At 40.5% G+C, this 16,347-nt stretch overlaps 1 protein-coding gene across 1 annotated transcript in view; it reads right to left on the reverse strand.

Annotated features, from left to right (window-relative positions):
- Positions 1 to 8,135: 8,135 nt before the first annotated feature.
- gabra3 (gamma-aminobutyric acid type A receptor subunit alpha3) overlaps positions 8,136 to 16,347 on the reverse strand; it is a 53,299-nt gene continuing 45,087 nt past the window's right edge. Inside the window, exons 8-10 of the mRNA XM_070843287.1 lie at positions 14,488 to 14,693; positions 8,600 to 8,638; positions 8,136 to 8,456 (exon numbers count right to left, since the gene is read on the reverse strand). Of these exons, the coding sequence (XP_070699388.1) occupies positions 8,136 to 8,456; positions 8,600 to 8,638; positions 14,488 to 14,693 (566 nt within the window). The remainder of the gene's footprint in view (positions 8,457 to 8,599; positions 8,639 to 14,487; positions 14,694 to 16,347) is intronic.

Consider the following 16,347-nt stretch of genomic DNA (forward strand, 5'->3'; position numbering starts at 1 on the left):
GTCTGTTCATGTGCTCGGTTAAATGGCTGCTGGTTGTTTGCTGGCTGTTAAACTTGTTTGTGGTCATTTTCTTGACATCTGCTTGCTTCTAATTTCTGCTATGAAGCTGCTGCCATTCAATTTCAATTATGAATGAATTTCTAGCTGTGGCTTTTTCCTCTGGGTGAGAAGTGGCAGGTGCTTTATGACGATTTTATGCTAAATAGTGGTGAGTTATGGGTACCAATTGTTGATACCAGCATGACTCAAATGTTTGAGGGATTATACTGTTTCCCTTGTGGCTTGGCTGTAGGGATATCAATGTGACTGTCGTCTTGCGCATACACATGATTATTTTCTTGTAATATTGGCTTCATGGGAAACAGGGTAGGCCATCACATTCCCATTTTCTCCACACTTCCTATTCAGCCCAGCATCGACAGCGACAACTTCCTTTACTAATTTTCATAATTGCTTCTAAAGTGCTGAAACTGTTTATGTCTATAGTTTATGCAGCTGCTGCTCTCAGCTGCACTCATTGCCAACTTAAACTCCTATCCACATACTTACGGTCATCTGCTGCTCATCAACACTGCAGAACATTACAGAAATAGAGATTGTTTGGTTCAGGCCATAATTTTGTGTGAGTTTAAAATGCTTTTAGTTAATGTGTTTGCTGCACGGATGACATTTGCCTGCTGCTGCATATCAGCTGGATGGCAGGGCTAAGATTTGTCCAACTTGGATCATTACATGGTTTGTTCTCTGCAAAGTTTGGATGTGCTTTGTTGGGTAAAGGCCACATGGCAGCTGGTGTCAACACTAAGTGGATTCTACCTAATCTGGCGTCAGGTTGTCTAATGTGATTGTGGTGGGGTGGAGTTTATTATTGTCACTCTATTGTCTCTGTAGAGTGTCACAAAGTGCTGATCTCAGTGCTTGCAGGAAATGACAAGGCTGGGGCTTACACGCCAAATGTCACCCTCGTATGTCCTGCGTTCATGTAAATCCTGTTCATGAGAGCGGGCTGACGGAAATGCTAATATGTGTCTCTGCACCTTTTTGAATCCCATCACGACTGCATGCCTGCGTACTGCAGGTGGATTCTGGTGGAGAATAACTGGGGACGTCTTTTGGGGCTGCAGTGGCGTCATGTGTTGTAATGTTTTCCTTGATTTTGGTGGTGTATTGTGTATTCTACCAAACACTCAGTCACACTAACAGACACGTTAAAGCTCTTCTGTTTATTCACTGCAAAAGAACAGCAACTCCAGGACAAAAGGATGGAAACAGTTTGTCAGTAGACCCACAAATAAACCTCAGTAGTAGGAAGGTGGACACTTTTAAAGCGACGACTAATAGAGGTTAAAAACAAAGGCGAAGCATCTTTTATGTCTGACAGGATTGGTTCCGTACCACCCTCACACTGTAAGTCAGCGGAGATCAGATATCAACTTACTTCTTCCTTCTCATCCTGGTTTGTGCATCAATGAGTGCCTCTGTGTAAACACTATGATTTCCTTCTTCACTACACTGACTTCAGGCCACAGAGAGATGCACATTAGCCCTATTTGCAAGTTTAGTGTTAGCATCCATTGGCTTACCATAATAACTGAGGTCATCACTTTGTACAATTTATACACTCAAGCAATTGCATTATACTTTTCTCATGCGCTAGTGACTTATAAGTCTTAAAGGTGGGGTCAGCGATTCTATTCCAATACACTTTTTGGCAAATTCAGCGAATATCTCCTCACGGTCCGCTAGCTGTCCGATCTGTGTGCGCTGAATAAGAAAAATCCGTTGTTCATACACAGCCCTGGCTCTGTAAATGGGGAAACAAAGTGGCTCAGACTGAGCCACACAACACTGTTCCAGCCAATCGGCAAAGGGAGGCGTTCAGGCTCGTGCACAGGGCAGGGGTGAGGGAAAGGGAGTGGGGCCCATGGGAGTGAGAGGGGCAGTAAATCTGGCACATGCTAACTAGGTAAACATCAGCAGGCTTTCTCCAGAATCATTAACTCCATCTTTAACTTGTGGAAATGAAAGCAGCCATCCTGTGATGACGGGTAAATCATTTGTGGGCATCTCTAGCATTTCATTATGTTTTGTGACACTACTTCTCATTTTATTCTTTACTCATAAATGTTTGTCTCTATTGCCTTTTGTGTTATGAATGTATAAATCACCATCACCACCAGGATTTTGTATTCTCAGCTATTAATATATAATATAATAGCTAACAGCTATTATCCCTGTAGGAGATGACTTTCACCTTGACTTAAAATGAATGCACACAGCTTATTGTGATCAAATTCTCAAACGTGTTGGCTATCAGGGAGATGAGCACAAAAGTGGCACAGCTCACACACACAAAGCACTATATGATGCTAGAGCTGGTATGAATAATGGTTAATAAATGTATAATGGATTGTTTCATAAGCAAGCAAACAACCCTGTAAGTCTATGTGGGGGGGGGCTTAAGGGAGCTCATTTTCCCTGACATGCTGAGAAAAATGAGGCGTTTTAGCTTCAGACATAATAGTGTTCCTGTGCAGTTAAAGGCACCTACAGGGCAGTCAGGACTGGACGGGAGCCAGACAGCTACAATAACCTTCAAATTCTGTAGACGGCAGCACAGCCTTGTTTATTGAAAATACTCAGCAACAACGTCCACACTGAAACCCCTCTGCCTTGTTCTTTGCTCTGCTTAGACTTCAGTAGATTTCATTTTTCATGATTCTTTGATCTCTTTATGAAAATGGCAATCTCGGGTTTATATAGTGATATTATTGATGCGACAAAAACCAAAGCTTGTAGGGAATTTTTGGCAGTTTTCTCATACAGAAGGGCTTTGAGAATTTGCAGTTTTTACTGGCAGTGCTTAAAAAATGTATGAAGTTAGATGCGTGAATTGTTGCAGCACCTTCTGGCCAAAGGTACCCAGTGCAGCTTTAAAACTACATGATAGGCTCTGTTAAAGCAAAATATCACTGAAGTTATTAACCAACTACAGTATTCCAGCTTCCTGCTATGTTTCTACCAGCAGTTTTCATTGGAAAAACCCGACTCTTAAAATACCTTTTGGGATCAACATTTTGCTGTTGATTCAGAAACTGATTTGGACAGCGGATTACTGGTGGACAAGAACAAAATATTAAGTAGTGCTGAGGCACATTAGTTATATAAATGCTGAGCTTATGAAAATGTGTACATCTTGAGCTGTACCTTGTGTCCATGGCTATTTTACCTGTTGTGCGTCACGTACAATAGTCCTGCATATTGTGAGTTGTAGGCTTCATGTTGATGCCAAACTTCATAAATATATCACAAGACATTTTAATTGGCTGTGCTTTGACTTTGAATGTGTGCAACATGCTCTGTTCCTCGTAGGACATCCTCACACTGTACTGCTTGTTTTATCTCTGACAAATCAGTGTAAACACCACAAACGGAACGACTAGCGTGCACAGCCCTGACAGCGAGACAAGGAATCAGACAAAAACGCTGTTCAAATGAGCCTCGAAAGGAACATCAGATGAGACCATCAGGCTGAAAAATGTGCACCTTTTTGGGGCTCGAATGTGACCAAGAAGGGCCTTATAACTCCAAGACAAAATACAATGTCCTTTTAATCCCCATTTCCATTCGCTACATCTCATACAGTAAGAACATGAACAAGAGAGGGCAACATACAGAGTCCAGTCACTGAGCATATAGAGAGCAACTTCCCAACAAAAACACCACAAAAGTCCACTATGTTCCTGGAGCTGTCTTTGTGGAAGAAGTCTTTGATCTCTCAGTGCGTAGGGACATGCAGTGAAATTGCTGGAGAGAGAACACAGTGTGTACAACTCTGCTTGCAGACAGCTGCTAATTCACAGTTAGGTTTGAAAAGTGCACACAAGGTACTGATCTTGTAAGTAGCTCAATGAATATTATCTCTACTGTACGTCTTTAAAATACCATAACACGTAGTGTTACAGAGCTCAATGTAAGACAGCGGTACTCATCAGATGTAAAAATAAATGACGTGACATATCAATATTCACAAAAACTATTGGAATTGAATTCACAATATCTACAAATTCACAACACTATTCTGAGCAGTTAGAATTGTTGCCATTTAGTTTATAATTTATTTAGTTTATCTATTTGTCTACGGCTTTCTACCCATCAAGAGATTTGCAGCAATGCTGTAGAGGTTATGTTGTATAAAACATATAATATTTAATGCTGTACTGAATAGCATATTTGTATTCATATAGTAATATACTCTTAATATACTGTATCTTATAGGATGACATGTTTCTGCTGGAGTTAACTCTGGCCCTGTGAGAAAAAAAGTTTACCACATGGATAACACAATCCTAACCAAACCTAAATGGCAACAATACAGTAGAGTCCTGTTCATCAAAACCCCTCAGGAACGACGTTAAAAAAATTCCTGAACAACCACAATTCTTTTTTACCTAATGTTGTTCATGCAAACTCTTCAAACTACTGTTTCATTACAATTTCTTCTTTTTAAAGGTTAACCAATCATCTCTTAATTTGGCACTATTGCACGTTTCACTTTCTGCGGCCATCAGTGCGAGCGGTTTGGACGACAGAGATTCTACCGATGTTGTGGTCATGTGGCTCTAGAAGTGTTTTTTCCCCCTTTATTTTGTTACGCACAGACTCGCAAGATATATTAATAAAAAAGGTAATCCTGCATATTGTGCTTGCCGAAAAATGAGGAATTGGTTTGTCTGACACAAAGACACAAGTGTTAATATGCAGTGTAATGATTTCAACATCACAAATGAACCAAACTCTGAAGAAATCTCCTGGTAATCCACTTTTGATATTTTCACAGTGATGAAAAAGATATTGACAAAATTCACTTGTACTTAAAAAATGTGTTGTCTTTCTGCTCACATAATGTTGCTGTCAACAGTTTCATATATATGTTACATAAGTATTGATTTATTGAGTCACCTACATAAATCCTATCTCAATGTGAATGGGATTAAATTGGATTCTTTCTCACGACTGAATGCTAATAACACACATGAATTTGCCATGTGAATGTGTCTTTGGTCCCCACATTATACTGTGCAAGATACTGATCATGTGACTTGGTGATATTCATGACTGAGGAGCTTCTGTCGCTCAAAGGATGACTGTCTTTGAGGCAAGCTATTTCACAAGTGCAGTTCAAATACTTGGCGGCATTAGTGTGCCATCAGATCCCGAGTTAGCAGCAGGCTTCAAACCACCCTCAGCAGATGAGTATCATGAATCAGTTTGTTTGAGACAAAATGATAAAAATCTATTTTGAAAGAGAGACCCCAGTGCCTGACAGTAACACACTGTAAATCCATGAAATATGTGTGATTCAGAAAGCTACACCGTGTCAGCAAAACGATGATCATTTTCATATAGTGTTGTAAAAATTGCTATTAAACAGGGACACATTCACCAGAGTTCCCCTCAAAGAGTTTAGTGTCATGATATATCATGTCAGGCTTGAATCTTGAGTTTATAGCGTGTGTGTTTTTTGAATGTGAATGGTTTACCAGGAGGCATTGTATTATGAACTACTAAAGGTGGCTGACATTAAATCATAATGACATGAATGAGAAACAACAAAACAGATTAAGTATCCTACATTTTGTTATGTCTAAGGTCAAACTACAATTACTGGTGTGAAATGTCAATTGAATGTATTTTCCAAAGTGGGAACTAAAGCAAAAGTTACTGTTTGAGTGGTCATGCATCTTCATACTTCTATGCAAACTGACATTGTGTACTTTAATGTTTGTAACTGAGATGGATGCAGAGCCAGCTCAGTGTGTGTGTGTTTGTGTGTGTGTGTGTGGCAGTACACAGGTTTAAACTTAGTCTGTGTGCTACTAAATGAGGGTAAAAACACTTTCAGAACTCTGTGCCAGCCTTAAATTATTAGCGTCACATCAATATGCACACAAATTGGAGTTTGAGTGTGTTTATGCAGATGTTGCTGAGGTTATAAGTAGGTAATTGATGAGTAACTGGGATGAACTACAGAAACATTGATACTAAGCCCTATTTCAGTGTAACAAACACCATTATTTGAGGTTGCAGACATACACGTGTACAGATTGTCATGCATAACCTATGACTTATACATTGTACATGGTTTGTGTTATTACCACACCTTTTTAAAAGAGGCCACAACACAGTTGACTCAATCTCCTACACTTACCACTGAAGATACAGTTTGAAGAGATCCACTGCGTGTTGGGGTCTGAAGGACAGTGGTCATCAAAGAGTCTGTTTTTAGATAATGCAAAATATCCAGAGTGCATCCGGCAAAAAGCAAAAGAAATTGCTTTAGAATAATAACATCTGTAGAAACACGTACCAAATTCAACACATAACAAAAATACAGATGTCACTCAACAAACAGAAAACAAAAGTTGGAGACAGTCGCCACAGCTGGAGACGAATCAAAATGCAAGTTTGAAACAGTCGCTGTGAAAAATAAACAGTTTGACCGTTGGTTTGCTCTTCAGCACGTTCAAAACATTTTACATTTAGTTTATTATTTATTGTTGGACAAATCAGGCAATCTTTTTTTTCCCCTTTTATCTGACCGCATTTTGCAGTATAATAGTCTCTAGTGATGACGGAGTGTCTCCAGAATTTAAGGAATACTGTATGACTGTGACATATTGGCCTTTTGTTGTCTACTTCAAAACACAAAAACAATACAGCATATGTAGACAATCAAATCACCACCAATATACTTTACACAATCAAGTACCGTATAAAGGGCAAAAATACAACATGAATCAAAATCTTGCTCATGACATGGCAGAAATCATAATAGAGCCAAAAACAACTACAGTGACTGACTACACAGAAAACAAATAGATACAACATACTTGTGTCTAGTGTGGTTATAATGTATAAAACAACTAGTGTTAATTGCATTTCCATGGAAAACGTTAATAAACTGCGATTCAGAATTCGACTTCAGTCTGAGGTAATGGTGGTAGTTTGTTTTGACTGCTTGGCTCATGGAGAGCCAAAACATAAATGCACATGATAATTGTTCTGGACTACGCTGGATCCTTTTAATCTCCTTTCACAGGCAGAGTCTGTTAACCTTCCACAGTAATGGGCAATTTTACACTCGGTGCCCATGGGCCGTGGATGGCTGGGTGGGCTTGTGGGTGGGGCACAGCCACATACTGCAGCGCACAGAGCCTGTGGACACCAGTTTGCATGTAATATACTCACAGACCGCTGTACTTATGCGTGCTGTAATTGCAAGTGGGAGCGGGTCGAAGCCTTTTTCTTTGTCATGTGTGTATTCACCAAGGCACATAGCTTCTCTGTCATTGAACATACTCAGCCAGTTAAAACAATAAGAGCCACTGGACTATAAAATGTACAGGCAGCCCCATGGGATGCCAAAGCAATTCCAGATGATACTGCATTGGGTCTGTTGAGATTCAGCGTGAGCTCAAGGCCAGACACTGACGATTATTAATGATGTTCCTATGGAACTATACAGACTGCCCTCGGCTAACGGAGCACAGTAAAGCGAGTGACGAATGGCTCCTCTAGCGTTTTCTGATGCATCACTGTGTGTCTGTGAGCGTGCATGCGTGTGGTTAACTCGATGGATATGCCAAAACCTTATCATTGGTAATGAGCTACAATGAAAACTTCAAAGGCATGCTCGCTCTAACTTATTATAAGCAAAGCGCAAACATGTCAAAACATAGTGAAAACACAATTTGACTACTCTACAAAACAGCAAGCAATCAAGATACAGCAAAGGGACACTTGGCTACTCACAACAGGGAACAAGGCCAGAGCTAAGTGTGGAGGGGAGGAAAGAAATACTACACAAACACTGTCTGATGTGAGAATGTGCTCCATCCAAGCTCCATTATTATATGTGAATCTACTGGGTGTTAAAATTTGCCTTCCATCTATACAGACGTGCAAAATATCAAACTCTCAAGAAAAAACAGACACGCAAAACTCACTCGCACACACGCATGGGCATACACACACACACACACACACCCGACACACACTAAGATGTAATGAACTTGGCCTCCTGCAAACCTGTCTACCCACCAAACCAGATCAAGCCTAGCATTTGGTCAAATTCAGTTTAGGTTGTTTGCCTTCATGATAGCGGGCTTTCTGTTGACATATGTGGCCCAGTAGCCTAAGTTGAAGATGAAGAACAGAACTGGGAAAATGATGCGCGATATCTTGTCCACTTTGCTGACACGGTTGTAAGACTTCTTGGCCTCCGTGTAGGGGTCATCCATTTTATGGAGATAGGCGTGTTTGGCCGATGCTCCACTGGCACTCTTGGAAATGGTCGTCAAACCTTGATCTTTAGCGACGTTGATGGCGTAGGTGGTTCCGACAATGTTGAAGGTGTTGTTTGTCTTTTTAGACAAAGTGGCAGACTCTCTTCTCTGAAAAGGAAGAAGGCAGTAAAGGTAAAGGTTGTCAGGAGCGAAGCACCAGACTAAACAATACTTCCATTTGAACTCATAAAGAGGAAATAGAAGCAACACCACGAGACACGACACACACAAGAACAAAACAAAAGCCTAACCATATCTTTAATCCTGGCCATGTTAGCCTGAAACGGTTCCTGAAAAGAAAAGTAGAAAAGAAAAAAAGTTTACCAATTATATTAAAATTACCCAACTTACATACTCTATTCATCAGTATCTAGCTGGAAGTACTTTTGAACATTTTACACTATTAATATTGTCAAATCTGCATCATACAAATCTGGATTGAAGAAAAAAAAGGTCATGATAAAAATTCATGACAAAATGATCAGGCTGGTAAAATTAAAGAGTGCGCAAATACGAACAATTATATTTTGCATCATTGCAGAACCAGGCTGGACTGGCGTCTGATACTGCTAACAGTAGCAGTAGCAGCACGGAGCAGGATTAGAAACAAAGCAAAGTAACTGCCTGAAAACATGTCTGACAAACTGTATCAATGAGAGCAGCCAGGCCTCTTCAGGCAAGCAGCTTGCGATAAAACAAACACGACAAAGGCTGTGTGTGATAAAGCTGGCTGGAGAGGCTGCCTTCTTCCTACCACTAGAGAGAAATCATTAGACTGTTTCATATTGAAATCGCACAGGGAGACAGGATTTTATTTGCTAAATTGGTATACACAGATAGCTAAACTTGCATCACCAGAGGATCCTGTCAGCCTAAAAGAGTACGTGCAGTGCACACGGTAAATGTGAGAGAACAAGTAGGGCACCATGATTGATCACCGGGCAGAGTTTTAGTTTCCTGTGTGGCATGCAGTCTGCCAGCCTGTATTGGGGTAATTCTCTTCACACCATTCATCCCCACTGTGGCCACTTAAAGATCTGCAGCAAAACTAAGGCGGTGTGTGCCATGTAACGGTGTTTCACTGTCGCTGCTCCCTGTTTTCACTTTTGCTTTGAGCCCAGCCTTAATTTTTGCTCTACTTTTTCAGCTTCATTTAATTTCCCTTCCTTTTCCTTTTGACTCCATCTTTTTAATTAGCATAACTAATGTCCCCTCTTTCCCCTGCTCCAAAATGCTTCACGGTGGATCTCTTTCTTCATACAGCTCATCACAAAATGTTTTGTTTGGCCTTTATGCCCAATATTCACATAAACTCACGAATGGAGGCAGATAAGTCTTTTGTTTTTTTGCACGTGACAAGACACGCGCCAGGCTATATGTTTGTTCTGTGTCTAAATGAAACCTTTGTCACTGTTGTGCACAGGAAGACCACTTTTTTATTCCAAACATTACAAATGCTCCAGACTATCTGTCCGGGGTGATGGAGGTGGCAGGATTGAGGAGGAAATGCGTTCATCAGTGTGATCAGCAGGAAAACAGGAGGGGGACGATCCCTCAAGCTCCTTTGCAACAACCGCAAGGCTTGTGGAGAGCTATCAAAGCCTGCAGACAGTTGACTGCATTAAACAGAGAAATGGTGAGCCGCTGCCTGAAAGGGGTCCATCTCAAGTCAATTAGTACAAGGAGAGAGAGGGAGTCGCACTGATGCCCCCTGGATAACCAGATACTTTCCGAGGATATTGATTCCTCCACATCTAACACCACCACGAGCCTCCTCTATCACAGCCATGGCTTACATCAGCAGGAAAATCCAATGACTACTATAACATGTCATATGACCTTAATCATAGCCCCCTAAACTCTGCGGTCCTTGGTGTTAGGGATGTTCTTTGCCCACTAACCTGACAAATGACCCAAGCAAAGTACTGTCCTATCGCTATTCGGCTTGGCTGTCCTCTGCAGCAATTTATATGGTCTAAATTTTTAGGGAAAACCACGTGCAGCAATGGACTCTGTGCGCATGTTTTTGTAAATCTAATGTGACACAGCACATAATTTGTTTCGGCCAGAGATTCTTGCGCACTATTCAAAATCACTTGTCTAGCTGCAGGCACAAATACCCCCCGAACACAATGCATCTATTAACCTTGTCTTTGTAACTTCTGCAAATTGTTGCATCAGAATTTCTTTACGAGTGTGATTAAGTGTCCTGGGGGTAATTGTGGCTCGCTGTGTCCTGCTGTTTGGAGCTCAGTGTGTGCATGTGTGCGTGTAAGTGAACCTTGCGACAGTCTGTCCCTGTCTAAGATTGGAGATGAGGTGTTGGCATATTTAATAGCCTCAAGTGTGAGAGTATGTGGCTGAATGAGCTTTCAGAGCTTGTTTATGGAGCCACAATGTCCATGTTTGTGTCCCCCTGTGAGTGTGTATATGTGTGTTTTTTGTTTTAGTGGCACAAATATAATAATATGGTAATTGTAGAGGTGGCCTGAGCTTGATCGTCACTTCAAGCTGTTTTACAGGGTTAACTGTAATTGGTGTTAATTAAACATACTTTGTAATCCTGAATCAAAGCAATTTCCGCTTCCTCCAAACGCTTCTTCTCTCCTTTTACTTGTTCCTGTGTTTGTCTTTTTCATTTCCTCTTTGTCCCACTCAGATTCACTCCCAAAACCCAAAAAGCACATCGCTTACAAACATGTATCTGCTTTTCACCAGACATCAGAAAAGTCAATTTGTCATGCTGCAACGCTGAACTGATTAAATCTCTGCATGCAGGGTTGATGGTGCTAACGTAGAAAAGAACAGTTTGGGATGGTTAGTCAGATGTAACCACATCGTCTTGCGGTATTACAACGGTTAATCAGAGCATTCGGAGGAAGCTTGCAAAAAGGCAAATCGTGCATTACAACACCTCCAGCTCAAACAACAAAGGTGTGGAAAGTTTGGTTCTTCCACCGGGGTACACCAAATTTCCATTCATAACTTGGCTACAAAAAAGTTGTTTTGCTAGCAAACTTAGCTGTAGCACCCTCCCTGTTCAGTAAAGTGAACAGCAGTGTCATGCTAAGAATGATGATGACAGGCTGCGTCCCCACCATTTTCTCATATTAAAATGTCACTAAGTGTAGTTGCATGTGCTCCAGCAGGGAAGCCCCCCTGCACAACGAGCCAGTGTTGCAGTCTCTGCTGACGAAACCAGCACATTGTATCTAACACAGTAGTGTCCGATCATGTGTCAGGCAGGGCAGGCTTTCATTCCAACCGAACACCCCACTGGCTGATTTCCGTAATAAGCGCACCTTCAGCCGGCGAGGGGAGAGCTAATTAGGTAGATCGCTTGTCAAACAGAATGTTAGGCGACAGAAAAGAGAGAAAATGGCATAGAGGCTCCATAACCAGCAAAGTAAATTAGTGCACATCGACTCGGCTACAGCTCACCATTTCAGTCCTAAAAAAGAAGGAGCCTCAGGGCGATGAAGTCATCATTTGGTTCCAGTAAGAGTGGTGGCTGAAACCCTGCCTCTGATGACTGGGGATGGTACTGGGCTAAAAACTCCTGAAAGACACTGTCCTTACAGGTTCTCCACCCCTAGGCTTCTTTTTATTTACTGTAAATATGTTTAAAAGGGAAAGAGCATCTGTTTACTGATCCCTTTGCTTTCCAGTAGCTCGTTCTGGTGGGGAGTGCAATGGGAGTGCATTGTCTCCCTATGTGACCCCATTCTTTTTTATCTATCATGACAACTGCATGCTCAGCACAGCCCCCGAGAACGCAGCTCAGACTGTTGCCATTAAGACGAGGCATCAAAAAGAGGAGAGAAGGAGGGAAAAAAACTCCACTCTGCTGCAATGTTACGCTGCAAATTATCCCCACAGACTGAAAAGTTCTGTGGCAGCAATATGCATTTCTGCCAATCACTCAGGACCAAATGTCAAGCTACAAAAAAAGTGGAAAGGCTGTACTGATTGTGTCAAACAGTTTGTACATTAGTAGCAGAAAATAGATTTGTGGCACTGTCTGTCACAGCAGAAGCAATATGTTTCTCCCTATGTTGTGTCTGTGGCTGATGGAAGTATTCCAGCATTTTATATGCTAGCAGCAGCATAAGAGCTTTCACCTAGCCACTTTTTACCACTAGGACAGTTTCATAATGTTTCAAATTTGATTTTCATGTTATTAACAAGCATAACGCCAAACCCAGAAGGTGTTACTTTTAATGCAGTTTTACTTCCTTAGTAATTTGCCACTGTTCATGTGTCGATCCATTTAGAACATTAACATGCCTCACGAATAGATCAATTACACTAGTTGTAGAATTAGTGATGTGCCTCAGCCTTCCTATGCTATCTGTATTGTTTGTTTGCTTTAATACACTGCCACTTTCTTTTTTTTTTTCTAGGTCTTTCTTAAAATTAGGTTTTCAGCTCAAAGGGACTTTTATATGGTTTAAAAAAGGAGATTTATTTCAGTCCTACTGCTGGCCTTTTTGTTAATATTGTTAAACATCTACATCTCTTAGAACAGATGACCCACTCCATACGACTCCAAAAAGAACTGGGGAAAAAACGGTGGGAAAAATGGTGTATTTATTTAGCCAATGAGACAGATATTTAACTTTACTCTGTGTGATAGTACATTGCAAAGATGCTAAACTTGCCTTGATTCACTCTCATCCCATGACCTCATAAATAAAAAGTAAAAAAAAAAAAAGGATTTATTTAATATTAAGCAAAATAAGTAATACATTTTCTTGCTCTTCAATTTCCAGCATCTGAAATACAAATATATGGTGGTGTTTGCTTGTTTCTTGCTGTCAATAATCAGTGTGACTTTGTAAACGCCACACGTGGTTCAGCCAGTTGTACACAAAATCAGGTTTTAAACTGACATCTTCTCAACACCTGCTAAGGTAACTGATCTCAACAGGCAAACCACTCACTTTTAATTCATAGATGGAAATATAGTTTGTTTTTTTTTTACAGGGGGACAACCTATTTTATAGTCTACTTTTCAGTACTGTCACTCAAACCACGTCAACACCTGCGTCTGTCAATCATGTGATCTATGCAAAAACAGAAAAATAATGCATTCATTCCTTTGAAAATATGGGCTAAATAAATTCAAAAGTAACATCAGTATTTCATCATTTCAGCACAGGACCAAGCGTCTTCTCTGTACCTGCGCTGATACCGTTTCATGTTCCGAATCTATTTCATTTGGTGTGATCAGTCCTAAAACATCATAGAAGTCATGTAAATTTAAACGTTGAGATCATCACGAGGAGCTTATCGGGTTTTATTGATGTGACTTCATGATAGCTTCAGAGAGAAGCATCTCATTTAGGCAGCTGCATCCTTTAAATTGAGCACAAAAAACAACTTTATGCTTAAATGCTCAGTATCCATCAGTAGTTCTGCTTTTCTAATTCACTCACCGTCTGCATATCCACATAAACAACACACAAGCAGGCCAGACTATTGACAAATTAAAAATCTGTGAGCTGGGATTTATTAGATTTTATGCTTAAAATAAAAATGTCAGCCTCAGGTGACTCATTTTAAATAATGCACACTCTCTATGTAATGAGTGTGTCTACGTGCAGACTAGATGTAAGGACGCCATCTTTTGTATGGAGAACGAGCCTACGCTGACGTTAGGATGAGACTTGAACATATGCTGCCATCATAAATCAGGGCCAGTGTCTCTGGGAGTTTACCTCAGCTACTGCGCTCCCTGTTCCGCCCCGCTGTCCCTGTTCCATTTGGCTGTTAATGAATAAATAAAATCTCTCTTTATAGTCTTTTATGGAGTACTCGGGGCAGCTTTAAGGAGGGAACTTTCTATCAGTGTTTCCAAAGTGGAATGTGCCCTCATCGCTTCCCCAGTGTAAAATAAGGACTTGCTGAGCAACCTGGAGCATTTCTTTTGACAAGGTTATCGTATCAAAAGATGTAACTATTAGTCTGAAATTTAATGAGCAGAAAAGACTAAAGAGAGACTCGTTTCTAAAAACAAAAAAAAACAAAACCTGTTACATTTTGTTCTTTTGGATGACGTAGTTGTGGTTGTTCATGGTGTGTCATATCCATTAATTAAAAAAAATAAAATAAAAATGTATAAATAAGAATCACTCACCCTTATTTCCATGCCCTCTTTTTTCCCATCCCATGCCCAGCTGCGCTTGGTGAAGTAGTTGACTGTGGCAAACTCAATCAAGGCAGAGAAGACAAAGGCATAGCACACAGCCATGAACCAGTCCATGGCAGTGGCATAGGCCACCTTAGGAAGGGAGTTTCTAGCACTGATGCTCAGGGTGGTCATGGTTAGGACAGTGGTGACCCCTGAGGATAAAATGAACATGGTAAATGGATTTATTTTACAGCAAACACTGAAAGGAAAGTTCAGTTTTTACACCCTGGGTCAAATCTTGCATAGGTTTTCATCAGTCAGGCAGCCTTAAAAATGGTGTCTACTATGGCCACATAAGCTTCAGACTGGTTTAAATTGCCCAATTTATCGTGTAAATTACTCTTTTGGACTTACGTACAATTAAAGTTCAAAGACATGAGCTTATAAAATGATGCTCCACAACTTTGCAGAGCTTCAGCTGAACATAATGAAATCAGAAAGTAGAGATGCTCTGCATAACACTAACAAAATTCAGTGGTGCATCAACATTGAACCTGCAAGACTGACCCAGCATACTTAGTCTACAAGGAACTAGCTTCACAAAGCAATGAACCATTACAAAAGATGTTTTGCACTGTTGTTCAAACCAGTCTGACAACCGTTTTTTCATCAATAGACGCCCATGTAAAGCTGTGTTTTGTGCAGTTGCGAAGTCTACAGTATCTACAGTATAAAACAATGAATGTAAGTCATTAAAAACCATGTCAGTAAGACCCATGTTGTAAAAAGGTACATTTCCTTAACCCCACACACAGACAGCATGTGTACACTTTGTGGACTTGAGATGGCGTGAACTAAGGTCAGCTACGATGAAGACTTTAAATGACACCACGTATGAAAGTAATAACAGACCTCCCTCCACTAAAATAAATGAATCTGGAAGTTAATCCTTTGGCGTACAAACTTTTGAAACTTTTCTGAAATAATTTCCCATCCTGGCCTTTTACATTGAGTGCTGCTGGGAATGAAATGTGGGTCGGACAATGGTCGCCTGTCCAGCCACACAAAAGCAATCACTTCGTCTGTGCCAACCTTTCTCATCTGATAAAAAATAGATAGACAGTGGGCTCTAAAAGTGACTATTGTGTCAACTCATTTCAGTCAGTCATGGGTGAGAAATTAGAATTTGTGACAAAAAGATTGATGACTAACTGCTCATTTTCTTTAAGGGCCGAGATTGATTTATTTTCTCGTCCTGCGTTTTGCACAAGCTGACTATATTCTGACATTTTAACTGTGCGCTATGTTTCTGTTTAATTAGAGTATTACTCCTCACAGAGGGGAGGCAGTCTTTGCTAGCAGTGTTATAAAAAGGTTGCTGATGAATTGCTGTTGAATAATCTGAAGACATAGAGGTGCTTGTAATATCAACGAGGACATCCCTAAGTAAAATACAGGTATAAATCAGCCGTTAAATCTGGATATAAAATACTCTCGTACTGATAACCCCCAAAAGAGTTTTTAATCATGCCTTTAAAATACAACGTGAGAGCCCTGGGAACAGAAGTGACCAGTCAGTACTAATGACCGCAGCAACATAAGAGCAAAGACCACAGTAGAGATATGCTTATTTCAGCTGATCATTGCAACTGTGTGATTACAGCTCCTCTCCTCATGTGAAGGAAGCTGTTCTCTAAAAATTGAATTCCTTGTATGACTGAAATGATTTTCAGATGTCTGTACAAAGAAAAATATTCTCGTCTGTGTAGAAATGGAGGAGCTGTGATTACTCAAACAAATGCATGAAGATGGATAACTAAAATTTTTTTCTTTCCTCACCAACATGATGAAAACTGCCCCTTGCTT

Source organism: Pempheris klunzingeri, chromosome 14 (assembly GCF_042242105.1).
Source record: "Pempheris klunzingeri isolate RE-2024b chromosome 14, fPemKlu1.hap1, whole genome shotgun sequence".
Lineage (NCBI taxonomy): Eukaryota > Metazoa > Chordata > Actinopteri > Acropomatiformes > Pempheridae > Pempheris > Pempheris klunzingeri.